The sequence below is a fragment of the Acipenser ruthenus genome, chromosome 31, assembly GCF_902713425.1.
Source record: "Acipenser ruthenus chromosome 31, fAciRut3.2 maternal haplotype, whole genome shotgun sequence".
In the NCBI taxonomy this organism is placed as follows: domain Eukaryota; kingdom Metazoa; phylum Chordata; class Actinopteri; order Acipenseriformes; family Acipenseridae; genus Acipenser; species Acipenser ruthenus.
Window position 1 is genome coordinate 11,561,451 of NC_081219.1, and position 15,503 is coordinate 11,576,953.

General features: G+C 38.5%; 1 protein-coding gene across 7 annotated transcripts in view; it reads right to left on the reverse strand.

Annotated features, from left to right (window-relative positions):
• Nucleotides 1–461: 461 nt before the first annotated feature.
• The window catches only part of LOC117396917 (GTPase-activating Rap/Ran-GAP domain-like protein 3), a 108,807-nt gene continuing 93,765 nt past the window's right edge, over nucleotides 462–15,503 (reverse strand). For 6 of the 7 annotated variants that reach the window (XM_059005311.1, XM_059005317.1, XM_059005315.1 and 3 more), the window contains 6 exons: nucleotides 15,193–15,311; nucleotides 14,651–14,786; nucleotides 7,999–8,058; nucleotides 3,583–3,798; nucleotides 3,176–3,293; nucleotides 462–2,020 (listed from right to left, as the gene is read on the reverse strand). In XM_059005311.1, the coding sequence (XP_058861294.1) occupies nucleotides 1,861–2,020; nucleotides 3,176–3,293; nucleotides 3,583–3,798; nucleotides 7,999–8,058; nucleotides 14,651–14,786; nucleotides 15,193–15,311 (809 nt within the window). In that variant the 3' untranslated portion in view covers nucleotides 462–1,860. The remainder of the gene's footprint in view (nucleotides 2,021–3,175; nucleotides 3,294–3,582; nucleotides 3,799–7,998; nucleotides 8,059–14,650; nucleotides 14,787–15,192; nucleotides 15,312–15,503) is intronic. The other variant, XM_059005313.1, reaches the window with a different exon arrangement.

Below are 15,503 nucleotides of genomic sequence, written 5' to 3' on the forward strand. Positions count from 1 at the left end.
GGACCTGAAATTAGTCCAAAATAAAGAAATTCAACCAACAAGCTCTGCCAAAACTGATGTCAATTTGCTTTGAAATATGAAGAGTACCTAAAACAAGCAGTGGGTGGGGCAGTTACTAATAGCTGCTTTTGAGAACAGAGGAACACTGGAATAATAGTGGGCTTATCCTAGCAGCCGGTTTTCCTTTCTCCTGGATGTTGGATGAAATACACCGGGGGCCTACACGGGGTCTGATGATCATTGTTATATCCAGGCTCAGATAGTTCTAGTGTTATCTGTACTCTGCCGCTGTGATAGTGAAAAATGCTTGTCAAAGCTCCAGTATTGGACATGTTTTCCACTCCCAGTTTAATATATTCTGGAATTGTGGCTCTGTACCAATTTTACTGAAATATATTTTAATGGAAATGTGCAGATTACACAATACTGAACATAAAACCACACAAGTGAAAACTGTGGTGTCAAATTTCATAAATATTTATTTCATATCAATGAACAAAATTAACTACCTTCACAGCAGTGGTCAACATCACTTAAAATAATAATAATAATAATAATAATAATAATAATAATAATAATAATAATAAGTATAATATTATTAATAGTTCAGTTTCCTTTGAGGCCACATTTGAAACACAAAACAGTTACAGTTAGTACTTGGCATTAAAAACAATGGCAATACAATATATTTTAAGACACTTGGTGTTTTTTTGTTGTTTAATATCACAAGTTCAACAACAGTCTAAACAGTAAATATTAATTTAGGTACAAAACCACTGCTAAAAGTCTAGGTCTAGTGCTCAAGAAAACAAAATAGGGTTGACCAAAAAAAAAATATTGTACAAACCTTAACCAACAAATGTATTCCATTCACCAATACGTAATAATAAATAACAAGTAAATAAATCTGCAAAAATATTCCCATTTGTTTTTTTCTTTTTATTTCTCAAGGCTCATAATAGTGTTGAAGAGTTCACATTTAAACAAAAGTGGTTGGTTGTTTCCAAGTGCATGAGCAGAAAAGGGACAAGGCAGGCATGCACAATACAGAAACAGTAGCTACGCTGTAGGAATGCCACAATAGTGTCATGAGAATTCGAAGAAATCTTTCAACTTGGGAAGTCATCTTGCAACCCAGGAGGACCCCCCCTAAACAGAAGTATTCAAGGCTTTATTCATTTTTCAGGTTAAACAGGAAACTGTATATCTGAATGGGTGTAAAACTCCACTGATAATACATTCACACTGGATTCCGCATGTCCAGAGCTTCTAACTGGAGTCATTATCCAGTTTCCCAGTACATAAGGGCTTCAAATGGTATTAAAATCCAATATAATATTCTATATCAATATTCTTTAATTTAAAAACGTGTTTAAAACTCTGAAAATAGACCACGATATGGTAGAATAGCTATTGAATTCCTCAATAAGACCTCACAAAATATCTTCCATTGCTTCATCCTTTTACACACGTAGACACCGCTGTCTGTCTGATTGCCCTTTAACATTCTTGCAATGAGAATACAAGAGGAGCATTCGGGTTCATTGGAAGAAATGCTGTGCAATGTCCACCCTGTTTTCTCAGGTATGCAGTTTGCTAGCAATTTAAAAAGCCATTGAGATGCAGAAAAAGCCATCACGACACTTGTATCAAAAATACAGAGGAGATAACAGACAAACTATAACAACTGTCTGTCCGCTATGCTTTTTAAATTTTAAATACATAAACTCAAACACAGCAGCATTCCCAGATCAAATAATAACGACCAGTAAAACACATTGTGACATTCCTATCTTGTGTGTGTGAAGAATCTTTTTCAGAGAAGGAAGGCGTACAAAAGAAAGGGGCTCTGGATTGTCCTCACTTCAAGTCCACAATGTCTTCCTCGAAGGAAGTGGCCAGCACGAAGGGGCTGGTCAGGGTAGGGCTCTCCTCGGGGATTCCTGCCGTGTCCGGTTCTGAACTCGTGGAGTAGTGCCACTGTCCATCGGAGTCTGTGTCGAAAGACCCGGTTATGATCCTGCAACAGACCCGACAAGAGCATGAAGTCAGAAGCTGCCATGCAGTTTAATCCTAAAACAGTGGCTAACCAAATCGATTAGACTTTAACCTGTTAAGTTGTCCTCATTTGAGGACGGGCTACTTTTGTTTAGTTTTTTGGCGCATTTTTAACTGGCATTTCAATTTTCTCTTTCAAAGAAATGTAATTTTGGCACTTAATGGGTTAAAAAAAAAAAACATAATCAAACTAGACAAACCTTTCAACTTGTACCCTGCTGGGATAAGCCACAGCTGATTTTTTAAGCATTTTACAGCACTGAGAAATCTTTCAAGAATTTTTGAAGAATTTCCTAATTCAACTCAAGATTTGCCTTGTTCCAGAAATGGAAAGAAAGGAAAACGTCAATTTGATTTTAATTGGACCTATACACATTTTTCTCCATTCCCGCTTAATAATTCTATGAGCAGTTATATGATCATTACTTTGGCAATTCCAGATAAATAAACGCATGCATTGTTAGGTTATCCGAGTGCAATCTGATTGCCAAGGTCTCAAGGTTCCCTGCATGAGGCACATTAGAGGTATTGTCTCTTTTCCATCTATCTGTCATGGCTGTCAGGCTGCTGTTGTATCTTAGCATTGAGAGTGTTTGTGAGGTCAAGCAAAGCCAACCTGCCTCAGGCATGATGCAATAAACCAGTGGCTGTGGGTACACTGATAGACAACACATATCAGGGGTAAGGAGGATACTGTAAGGTCTCAAGCTTGTATTTTTCTACTTTTTTTAAATAATAGTTTACTGCGACCTCAAATGGTAAAAAAGACTCAAGCAATAATTCTGTTTTGAATATAGTGTTATATAAATCATATATTCATTGCAGTACATTCTTGCATACGGCAGTGTACATGATAATGTATTGAAAGAGTTCATAAAACCATGACTGTTATTGGGGTTAAAAGGCTTAGGAGCCAGCTTGCATTCTGTCTCAGACAGGGGTGGAAAGGCTGGTGGCTCATCTGCAGCCAATCACCAGCAAACACATTAGAATTCTTCCAGCGTTCCGTACTCTTAAAGCAGCAAAGCACTGCTGGAGATTTTGCTTCAGGCGTATGGAATCCTGGGTAAGTCAAACCTGTTCCAATGTGCTGGATGAAATGTGTTGAGAGACCTACCTGTCGCTGCTGGGTGACCTCGCAGCTCCCGGCTTCGCTTCCCCCTCCACCGGTTTCCGAGCGTGCTTTTTTTGTTTTTGCGTAGCTTCCGATTTGTTGCTCGGTTCATCAGTTAGGCCTTAAAAAAAAAAAAAAAAAGTAAAACCAGGGTTAACATAGAAGGGGCAACCGAGTTATGCTGCCTGTGGGTGCAGTTATCTAATGCTAACACAGCCTAAAACCCCCCCAAAAACACCAGTTATCCTAATCACAGTTTGTGTATGTTTTGTTCAGTTGAATCCCAGGGTCAGTAACGGAACTGTTTAGCGTATCACAGTGGTTTGCTGTTCCACAAGTAGAAGTCAGAGAGTGAACCACGGTGTTGGTGGTTCGATGCATTGGGAGCTGTAGTGCCGGATGCTTCTTACCCAGCAGCTCCTTGCGTGTTCGGCTGGCTATCTCCTTGATCTCCATGCGGGACAGTGACAGGGAGTGTGTCACAGGGATGACGGTGGAAGCCACGGCGCTGGAAGTGGGTGTGGCGATGACCTTGTTAACCAGCGGGGATTTCAAGGGCCGCTCGATGCTCCGGCCCACCAGGTTACTGAGGGGGATTTTGTAGATGTGTTTGGACTGCGTTTCACCTTCAACAAATAACCGAGGGAAGAAAGCATGACATGGGTTTCAAAATTTTAACATCTAACCCTTTAAAAGGTACAAAGGACATATGTGTCCCACAAATAAATATAAACGTTCTTATTTTTGCAATGAGGTGCACGAAACAAGTTTAAAATTTACTGTCATTCAAATGGCCAGTTTCCTCATGATTTTAAGAAGAAACCGTTTGAAGAACGCTACATTCCTTGTGTACCTTAAGGGGTTAAGAGGGCATTCAAGAGAGCTGTTGGAGGCTCATGTGTGCAGTTGATAGTCTAATGTGGTACACTAACATAGCTGAAATAAAAGTAGGATGATGTACTCAATAAACGCTAGTCTGGCTGATTTAAAGCAGATGCAAAAATGATCTGTGTCAACACGTATACTTTAATACATTTTTATCTAAAGCAATTAATAGAATTGTTTATTTGCTGATTTATTTTAAAGGCTTGTGGTGGTTAAAGAGTAACAATGGCAATTTTCTGATAATCCGTATAGGGTATAGTGAAAGGATAAACTAATGACACCTGGTAAGTAAATCTAAGATCAGTGATTGTGTTTTCAATACCTTTTTAAATTTCCAATGTGTAAAGCATTAGAGATACAGTTTCATCCAGGTAAATACTATACATCTAAAAATAAAAAATAAAACAAAACAAAACAGAAAAACATAGACCTTACTCACATGCATACATTATTCATGCAACCCATGCAAATGGACTTCTGCTTTAATACCTCCCTTTGGGAACGTTTTATCTGTACAGAATGTTATTGTAATACCACATTGACCACTAGGTGGAGACAAGTAACCATTGTAAAACTACTGGCGCTGCAGTTCAAGCTAATAGGAATCAATAAATACGACATGCATGGCGCTCAGTCATGAAAAAAATACCTAAAGGGAAATGATTTTGGACAGAGCTTTTGGTTCCATTAAAAACATCACAGAACCATCAAATTATTTCAGAAGGCTCCAGGGGGGTTCCTAGGAAATTATCATGCCTCGTTCTATTCTAAATCCTGGCATCTGGAACAAGAAAGGTCACAAATATCCGGTCTCTTGATGATGAGTTCATTCAGGTTATTCATATTTTTAATTTTTTAATTGAGATTGAATTTCAACTTAAATCACACTCAAACACAATGTACCTTGTACAAAATCAATATTCATACACCATATAGTATACCTAGCAGCAGACGACACAGGATGGATGTTTGCTTGTGACTCTTATATACTGTTCCCCTTTTGTAACAGTGGGGGATTGTTATAAAATAGTAACAATTCTCTCAAAAACCTGAAAACACCCACTCACTGGCTATTAATATACAGACTGGCCATGTGTTAGGCTCCTAGTTCATTGTCATCTTGATGGTACTCCATATTGCTTAAAGGAGAAGGTTCAAAATGATATCACAAGTACATGTGTACCCAGCATGTGTACCCCATATAATTTACTTTATTTGTGAATATTTTAAAAAGGTGCCCTCTGTACAGACAGCACTATTTCTGCCTCAGGAACGTGTTCACCTGGCTGCTGACGTAGAAGACACTGAAGGTTTTATTAGCCAGCTTAGTAATAAGTTATGAGGCTGGTTTAATGAAGGATGTGTGCCATTGTGTTTACAGTGTATTCAAATTCCAAATAGGATGCAGCCCTTAAAGTTTAGAAAAGGGCCCCATGAACATGCAAAGCTTTGCAAACCTGTTTTAATCCCGGGCGTGAATACTGTAAATATACCTGCTCATTAAAAAGAGTAAAAAGATGCTTTTGCAAACCCAGGATGTACTGGAATTCGTTCTGGAGACCGGCTGAAGTGTTGCTAGATGCACAAACATCACAGTGAGCTACTGTTACAGAATGTTTTTTTTACTTTGCATTTTTATAATTAAAAACTGTAAATACTTCCAATAAATTCACTCATTGAAAAGTTCAAGAAAGCCGGTAGGTCTACAGTATATACTTCATTCTAATATTTCCTGCCAAGACACAGACATTTTAACAATAAATCAGTCTGTTTGTTAGTCCTTCTAAAGCCTTGAGATATGTTTAAATCGCCCTAGGGAAATTTCAAAAAAGCAATTTTTAAATATTAGCCACCACTTCAGTTACGAAGCATCAAACTTATATTTATGTGTATGCATTAAAATATATATATATATACACTGAATGCTGGTTTAGTTTTTTTTATGCCACTCTAGGGACCATATCTGATGCAATTGAATCACAGCAAGCTGCTTGACTACAATAAAATATATCAAAGAAAATAAAATCCTGAAACTAATACTGTGAGTTATTGTTTCAGCCAACTATAGGGAACTTGATTTACAAGAACCCATTACTGCAATATGAATTAATAGCAACTACATATTTTCTTAAATAATACAAATTTAACAATTGTACAAATTAATTTAGAGCTATGCTGATGATACAGAATTCACTTGCAGCAATTACAATGCTTGCCCACCCAGTGTCACTGTAGTGCCACCATCCACGAATATGTGCTGTCCTTTGCAAGGCTCTCTAATTTCATGTATTACTCAAATTTAAAAGAAAATTGTACTGATCTAAATGTTGACAGCATCACTGTTCATGTGTGTACTTTACATTCTTAAATAAAAAATAATAATCTTCTGGAAGATAATCTTCTTTAGGGATGTAATTATGTTTCTGCAGTCTCGGCAAAATTCTGCAGCACTACAATGCATGAGCTGCCAGAGCTATGAAAACCTGAATAGAGAGTGCAATTAAAATGTGATCAGAAGTGATGGACTGAGCTGAAGCAAAGCACTAAACTGTGCTTCAAGACTTCAGGAGGAGAGGACAATTGATCATACATGTCAGTGCATGGACCTGCATTACACTGATGTTCTCCATGGTTTTAATGTACCTGAAAATGCCTTCAATTACCATAGGCCCTGTTCCGTCATCTTTGTTTGGTATATATATATATATATATATATATTGCAACTATGCACAATAGAAAGGGATCCTAGGTAGATTTAAAACCAATAAAAAGTGTTATTGTAATGGATGGTTTAGCTTGTGATTGGATAAACAGAAACTTGACATTCACCCATTTCGCAGTTGAAGTTGGTTGCAGTTAATCTGAATTGGCCAAACTTCATTGTTAATTCATCTGTTAAATTCTGAATCCAGGTTAGTTCAAAACAATTAGAGAATGGTTTGTAAAGGAGGCATTAAAAGTTAATGGTTGTGACAAAAATGTTGGGAGTGATGTATGTTAGGGATGTGCAGCTAATTTGGAAGACTGTAACCACCAGGTGGCAATGTGTACAATACAAAATCCTATACAGAAAAAACTTATGAAAATATGCTGCCAATAGATGGCACTGTGGGCCATATTTACTAAGCTCTTTCTCCAGTAAAGTTACTAATCGGGCAAGAAACCACTGAGAAAAGGTCAACGAACACCCATTAAAACCTTGTGTGACAAAGGAGAAGTCCTGTTACATTTCCATACAATGTGTTTGCACATACCTTTTACATACAATGTGTATAGTGATGAAAGTTAAACTGGAAGTCAGGCTGAGGGGGATTGACTTGCATGTCTAGTTACTGGATATTTGAGGAATTGTATTTCTTTTAACCAGACAGCAAGTTTAACATGCAACAGAGCAGTCGACAAATTTTTTTTTTTTTTTTTTTTTTTTAAAATCAATGTATAATCCAAAAAATATTTTTGGAAACATTTCTTTTGAAGCGGAAGCCTAATTGGTAGCAGAAAGGGCTTTTCTTTGTTACAAATCTCCTTGGAGAATACATTGTTTAAATAAAAGGTACAACGTGCTCTTGTGTAATTCATCTGTAACTTCAAACACAGGCAAAACTAAAAGAAGTTAAGACAAGTTACGTTTCTGATAGTTTTACCACTTAATCATGCTGTTCCATAATGCATCAGAAAGGGGTTTTAATAATAAGAATAATAATATGAAATGGTTAATAAGGTTTAGGGGGTTTGTCTGTTCTAGCATGCTCCCAAATCTATATTAAAATAGAATATCATATTTCATACGCAGTGGCACTAAATTATCAATGTGGTTTACATGCCAGTAAGTCGTCTTGTTATACTTGGTAATATTAATATTATGACGTGCAGGTTTCTAAACACAAATCAGTGGTTAGTTGCAACATGTGGGTGTGAAAATCTAGAGAGGTCTTAAATACCTTCAGCTTCTTTTGACATGTACAGGGAAAGTTTGGTTCCATACGGGATCCTAATAGAATCTGATATTTAAAAGAAACACAAGCATGATAAATCATACATACAAGATGAGCACATTACATATAGATACATTGATCCCGTCATTCCACATCACTGATTCGTCTGACTGTCAAACCGTTGCCCGCTGGTACAGAGAACACTCCCTTATTAAATATGCACTTGGCTTGCGTTAGCTGACTTTGATGGAAGGTGTTGGGTATATAAAGCAATCTGAATACAACAACTGACAAACTGGGGCAAGGGGCCAAATTTATAAACTGATGACATTTTCACCACTGAATTAATAAATGGCTTTTGGAAATGCTCTATAATGCGTTTGCCATATTTCCCAAATTAAGTGCATTAGTAGTACTTTACGGAAGTTGCAAATGTGGCTACATTTAAAAAAAAAAAAATAATAAAAAATCTGCAATGCACAAAATAAAAAGGTTACATCAAAAAACAAACCCTGACAGGAATCTAAAATAAGGGCTTGAATGTGCTGTAATCCCATTCTATGCACATTTTCACAGCATCCTCACCTTATTGTCACAATATAGTTCTGTAAAATTGTTTCCATTTCTCTATCTATGTATTTACTTGTAAGGAAAAGGAATTCCCCTGTATTTGAAATCGTCATGTCTGAAATGGTACTGGGCACCCGGCAGCATTTGCATTAAAACACACTTTACCTTTGCTGCTTCCTGTGTTGCCTCTATCACAGACTTCCACTTCCTCTCTAAAAACCAGACTATTTCCACTGCCTCCCCACAGTACCATTTGGAGAAGCACTCGGGTGTATCCAGCAACATGCCAGCAGCACCCAGATGTGCCACACAGTACTGGCACCTGGAAAAACAGCTGCTTTTCCACAGGGCGAAAATGCTCAGTCCATACAGGGCCTGCCCATTGGCTAGAGAGCGTTTCAGCTTGCACAGGGTGCCGTATGCAATCTAAGTGAACAAGATGCATTTACAGAGAGGAGGCAATTTAACGAGAGCATATATAACACCTGCGTCTGCCTGTTCGCTTCATGCTATACAGCTTTATAAAAACGAGATCAATTAATAGTGAATCGGAAACGCAAAGCGACCCCAGGACATCCCAACCCCTCCGCAGGGCAGAGGGAGTCTGTCTGCAGGGTGAAGCAGCGCTTGTATATTGGATCGTAAATGATAGAGTAGTCAATATGATAGAGAAAGTGCATGGAACACATCCAAGTGTAGGAAAGCCTCAAAATAACAAAAGTGAGGATGGTTGATAAACAAACAATAATAAATGATGATGACTGCTCTGGCAAACGCACTCTGCAGTTAGCAGCCTATTGGGTTTTAAGATGCAGAAACGCAATCTGCAGACAGAGGTGCTCATTCACACTGCACGGCATTGAGTTTTTTTTGCAAGGAGTTTACACACTTTATCCAATTTTTGTAACTTAAAGAAAAAAAAAAAAAAAACACTTTTAAAAACACCACAATAACTTGTTTGTAAAACCTGTTTCTTGGTCTTTGTGCTTTCTCATTATTTGACCATTCAGGAATTCTGTTCATTCACAGTTCATTTATTATACTTTGCTGTATAATCCTGTTATCTGTAAGACCAAAATAGACAGGCACGGCACAGCTGAGCATTTTCACAGTGCGTTACCGCTAGTCTGCACCCGGACACACAGGAGCGGTATGCACTACGCAACTGACTTTTCTTACAATATAGAAAAACTGAATGGTACAGTACAGGAGTTGTCAGTACCAGATCGTAGACTGTGTACTTGAATATAATTTACATAATGGCCAAAAGTTTTGCATCACTTGGAGAATATTAGGATGCAGACATAATTAAAAAAAAAAAACTTTATGAACATAATTTCGATATTTTTTATTTGACATCATACAATCTAAGAAAACTACAAAATGGAATCCCAAAATTTACTGGAAACTACAATAGTAGTACAGTATTTCATGTTAGATTTCGAAATGTCACATTTTTCAATTTTCGGAAAACTACAAAGCGATATGTAATTTCAATATGTCAACGTAACATTATTAATTCTATAGGGCTGTAAAGCCCCCCATATAATCGACTAAATAAAAACACTGGTTTGTTTTTCAACATTGTTTTTCTGTCATCTATATGCAGGTGTTTGAAATGAGCGATCTGAGCTTAGCACAGAAACATACATTACATTGCTGACAGCAAGTAGCCTACTACTAAAGTGTGAGAAAATATATCCTTTTACAGACAGTTATTTAGTAAAACTAGTAGTGAACTACAGAAATAATAAAAAAGGCAGGAAGGATGCTTATCAGGGGCGATGTATAAAATACTGACTTGCCTGTCCTTTTATGAAATATGGGAGGGATCAAACACTTCAGGGTGCTTGGACACCTCTGTAGACAAGTTTCAAATTATGGTTTTTCCTGGCAAACTTGTGTTGTCAGCACTTGGCTGTGATTGGTTAATCCATCGACGGTACCGCGCGGCAGCCATAAAAAAAAATCGCTCTGGTACTGCTCAGCGTCACCGCAGGACTAGCGGTATCATCCCGCGCTGATCTGTCCAACACCATATGAAAGCAATGGCAGCGATACAGACGGCAAAATACCTCGCGTGCCGCGCCGCGTCTGTCTGCCCTGGGCTTTACTGTTTCAGTGTTTTAACATTTCATCTTTCTTGATGCGTCAGAAAGTCAGATCACATCATAATACGGGAGTTACCAAAACGGTAAAAGAGGAAGAAAAAGAACAGAACCTTTAGCGTGATCACGTTTTTTTCACATTAGTGAGTGCAGTAAAGCCATAACCGACTGGGAGACCTCTCGGGTCTGCGATCTGCATTCAGGTTAATTGGATTTAGGCTGGGGTCCTCCACCGGCCCTGCACCAAGTGACAGCAGAATGACAAAACCATTATTTCAAATGGAGCCTCCCTGCTGTATAAACCACTCTCCGCATGCGTACAGTATTAATGAAAAAGATTCTACAGGTCAAGATTCTTTTAGTACATTTTTACATGTCTTCCCACAGCATGTTTATATACTATAACAGTGTTCAATTTACCCATGTGCATGGGAAAGTGTGTGTGACCGTGAACTGCAAAACAGCAGAAAGCCCAGTTTCCCCTGCAGAAGTCCATGTTGCACGATAGCTCAGCTGGTACTGCAAGTGAACTGCAGGCAACAGGCTCAAGATACTAAGCAGAGACAATGTAATATTCTCAAAAGATTCTCTATTGCAGCCTGAGTTTGTTCCAAGCAGGCATTATATTCAAGTGCATTTATACATTAGAGTAGAGCTTTCCTTTCTAAAGTACTATCTTTACTCTGAGTACTCAGATCTTGTTCACTGTTCTGTTTGTCTCAGCTGTAGCCTGCACAGTGTGACAGTACTTTAGTGTAGCATGTCCTTGCTGTTTTCAGATCGAATCTGGCTTTATTTCTCTGAACAAAGAGGAAAGGAAATATGAAGTCTTTCACAATCAGACATTTTAGGCTGCATCTGTATGCACGCCCCTCACCGTAGCATATGCTTAGCAGGAAATCAATACCTCCGTTGTTGTTTACTTCTTGCTACAAGCAAGGCGGCAAATTAGCCGAACATCTATCTCTTCAGAATTAACAGGTGTCGGGCAAGCCAGTTCTCAAAGACAAATATCCAACACTAACCACTGAAAACAGTCAAATGTGGGTGCACAGCTGTGTAATGATAATGTGATCCTACTTTAGAAGGAGCTCGTTTAGGTGTGGAGCTATAAACATAATCACTATATCCTGCTGGAAAAAATAAATAAATAAATAAAAAATCACAATATAATTATTATCCAATCATGGCGAGATGTAAATTTTGTAATCCAGTGCCAATTGTGATGTAGGCTTGCTTTTTTGTTACAGAGGAACCTGAAACTCACTCATCCCCACTTTAGGATATTTCCAGTAAGTTCTATTAATGTTCAACACAGAGGTCATTATTTGCTAGACTACTGCCACACAAAAGACAACATCTATTCTCTACAAGTGAGTGAGTATCGCTGGTTTAGGGGAATACCGTTTATTTGATTTATTTGAGTAATATGTGTTTTTGAACTGTTTAAGTTTAAAAATATAAGAAAATATTTTGTATTTCGGGCTTCTGATTTTCGGTTTTAACCGAGAAAACCCGATAAAACACCCCCGATACAAAAAAAAGAAATCGGTGGATAGCTAATAAACACTGGAAAAGACCGGAAAAACTGTGGAAATGGTTCATCAATTCACGGTGACTTTACCCTTTTCCCATTAAAAAATAAAACCTACTACAAAAATAATAATAAATACATTTCCGAGTGCTGCTGGGCAATGCCCCGCCTTCCTGACTTGTATCTATCATTGATTCGTTCTGAATACTTTAAACCCGCCCCAACTACTGAGTGACAGCACATTCCTACATTTCTATTGGAGACTCCGCTTGTGAGATTTAAAACAAGATTACAAAGAAAACAATGCTCAAGCATTTTGGAAAGTAACTGAAAACATTAATTTCATACAGTACATCAAAAACGAAAGCCCCGAAAAAAAACGATTTACATAAAACTCGAAGACAGCTAAAAATAAGCACCGAAAAATACAATTAATAAAAACAGAAGCCCTAATTATACTACAGCAAGGCAACCTCTTGCCTCCAAGCATAGCCTTCCATTTTTTCAATATGTATCTCTGTTGTTTTTTTTTTGGACATTATATGAATAGTATCACCGGTGTAGAAAGCAGCAGTAGCTCTCCAGATGGTTGACTCTGACTTTCTCAATAAAAACCTCCTGCAACTTCATCTCCTTTCAAAGGAAGCCTCTCATAAATCAACAGCTGGCTCTTAATGAATCAAAGAGAATTCAATTACGGAGCCTTATGTTTTTCTTCATTTCTGTCCACGAGTAATGCTTTAATTCTGGCTGGATCCCTCTGGTCTGGGATTAAACTAAATCAGGCAAAACTTTGACTTGGTATTTACCTTGACAGTGTCAGCTTGTTGTTATTAAAAGCTAGCAAAGGATGCTCTTTCGAGGTAAGCTTTTGTGGCAAGATTATTGTTATTATTATTATTATTATTTTTTATTTCAATGTTATAACAATTGTGTGTCTCTGCTGTTTGATTTCTCTCCTCCTGGGCACCTGAAATGTACGGGTGCTTCTAGAGCTGCTGTCGACACCTTGAACCATGATATTCAGACCCACATCGAAGCACCACTGTTTTGTTGGTTCAGCACTTTAAAGAAGCTTTGCATTCTTGCATCTCTGCTCCCTATAGCTGATTTTCAGTTTATGTTTGCACTCTGTCTCAGTCCCATGCCTGCACTGCATCACAAGGGCTAGACCTGAGCCTGAGCCGAGTACTCTATTGTAATCATTGCCTTTGCTGGCTCAATATTTATCCTGCATTTCAGATTGTCCAATCCACTGTCTACTCATGCTCCCCCTATTCCCTGCGCTGAGTTTCCATTCTGCGCTGCCCAGCCGAGAAGAAATGCCATCTGCATGACTCCACCTCCTGCATTTCAATGCCGTGATCGCTGATTCCGCCCCACCCCCTCTCCAGACTGCCAGCCCCAAGCATCAGTGTCTGCATTTCAATTGAGAGAACACATCCGAACGCTGCAGAAAAAAGGCATTCCTGCAGACTCTAGAGCAGGGGTGTCAAACTCGTTTCGTTTGGCGGGCCTGATCCGATACCCTGGCGCTTGGCGCGGGCTGAGTGACAGTTATAAAAATACAAAGACGAACCCAAAACCTCAAAGTTATTGTATTTAACAAAAATGATCATACATAGCATATTTACATTCCCCTAAATAGCACATATTGGATATTTTACTCACCGTCACCTCTTAGAACACGTGTGCAAACGTGCCTCCAGCGAGTTCCTTCGCATGAGCAACACAAATTGTCATGTAGCTGCGATTGCTGTCAATCGCCGACCACAGCACTCGCAGCACTTTGTCTCAGGAATTCCAGGTGCTAAAGGCCTGTCTAGTATTATGTAGTGTTGGGAACTGAAGACTCAAGTCCTCTGTCCTCTTTAAAATGTCATTTTTAAAGTAAATGCAGGGGAGCAGCAAAGGCAGGGACAGCTTCTACCCGGGACAGCTTCTACCCTGGATAAGACATCCGTGTATCTGAATGCACGATTCAGCTTCAACCACATCACCCTATAGAACCGACTCACTTTGCTTCATAAAGTCCAATAAAACCTGCTGAATAATGTTACGTTAACATATTGAATTACATACCGCTTTGTAGTTTTCCATATATATTTTAAGAAAAACTGAACAAAATTTAAAAATGTGAAAATCGAACATGAAATACTGTACTATTATTTGGCCATAGCTGTAAATACAGGATTTCCTGAATGCAACATAGATCATTTACGTCTTTTCAGAGATCCGAAACAATGCAATACAGTTTTGAAACACTAGGGAAACCCCTAAGCTGAGCTGAATGGGGGTGGGGTGGGGGGGCATGCACGGATGTTCTGTTTTAAAAGTATCCCTCGACACATAACAGGCTATGCGATACAATGGGATAGCAGCCTACAGTTTACCTCGCAACAAGCATCTCTTTTATTGTATTTTAGACAGAAGGTGGCAAGCTTACCGTCTCCTAAAGGTGAGGGGAAGGTGGGCATCTCGTAGCCTGTGGGAGTCTGTGGAGAGCTGTGTGAACTGGGCTCCTTCGAACTGCTATTGGAGGCAGAATTCACAGCAGCGGAGGAGGTGAAGTAGATATCCGACTGGAATGGCACAGTGTGGTGTTAGGTATTTTATTTAATGATATTGAGAAACCTGACTTTGTTAATAACATCCCAGCTGCCATACCAGCACCAGCCCCGGGGGAAAAACATAACCTTTTAACTTAATGTGTGTTTATTATCATTTAAAATAGAGAATGCATAATTAGATACTAAACAGGGAAGATATTTTTTAAATATAGGATATAAAGTATCCTGTTTGCATGTTTCCATACCCACCCAATGATAAATTCAAAGTTTTGTAGGTTAAATTATTTAATTGACCAAATTCGATATGGTTTCAGTTCCAGTTTCGGCTGCATGCACACCCCTAGGTCAAATTTTAAAGACAGCCTGTCTTCCTGTGTATAGAGATGCAAACTAAGGTTTTAGGTCTTGTTTTTCTTACTCTTGAAGCGACAAGTTGAAGTTCAGGCACTACAGCGGTGTGGACTAGATTTCCATTCACCACTAATCGGATCTCGATGGAGTCCGTAGTAAAAGCCAGGATGTAAGGGAAAGCACACACTGGAAACGAAAGAAAAACAAAAAAAAAGAATTCAATTTCAAGCACGTTCAGGCAATGCAGTCAGTTGCTGTCAAAAGATATTGGGTATATATTATACTGCAATTTATTCTTTGCATAACAAAATACATCTGCATCCCTTATGATATATCTGTGATGCTCAATGGACCTCTCCACCCCTTATGATATATCTG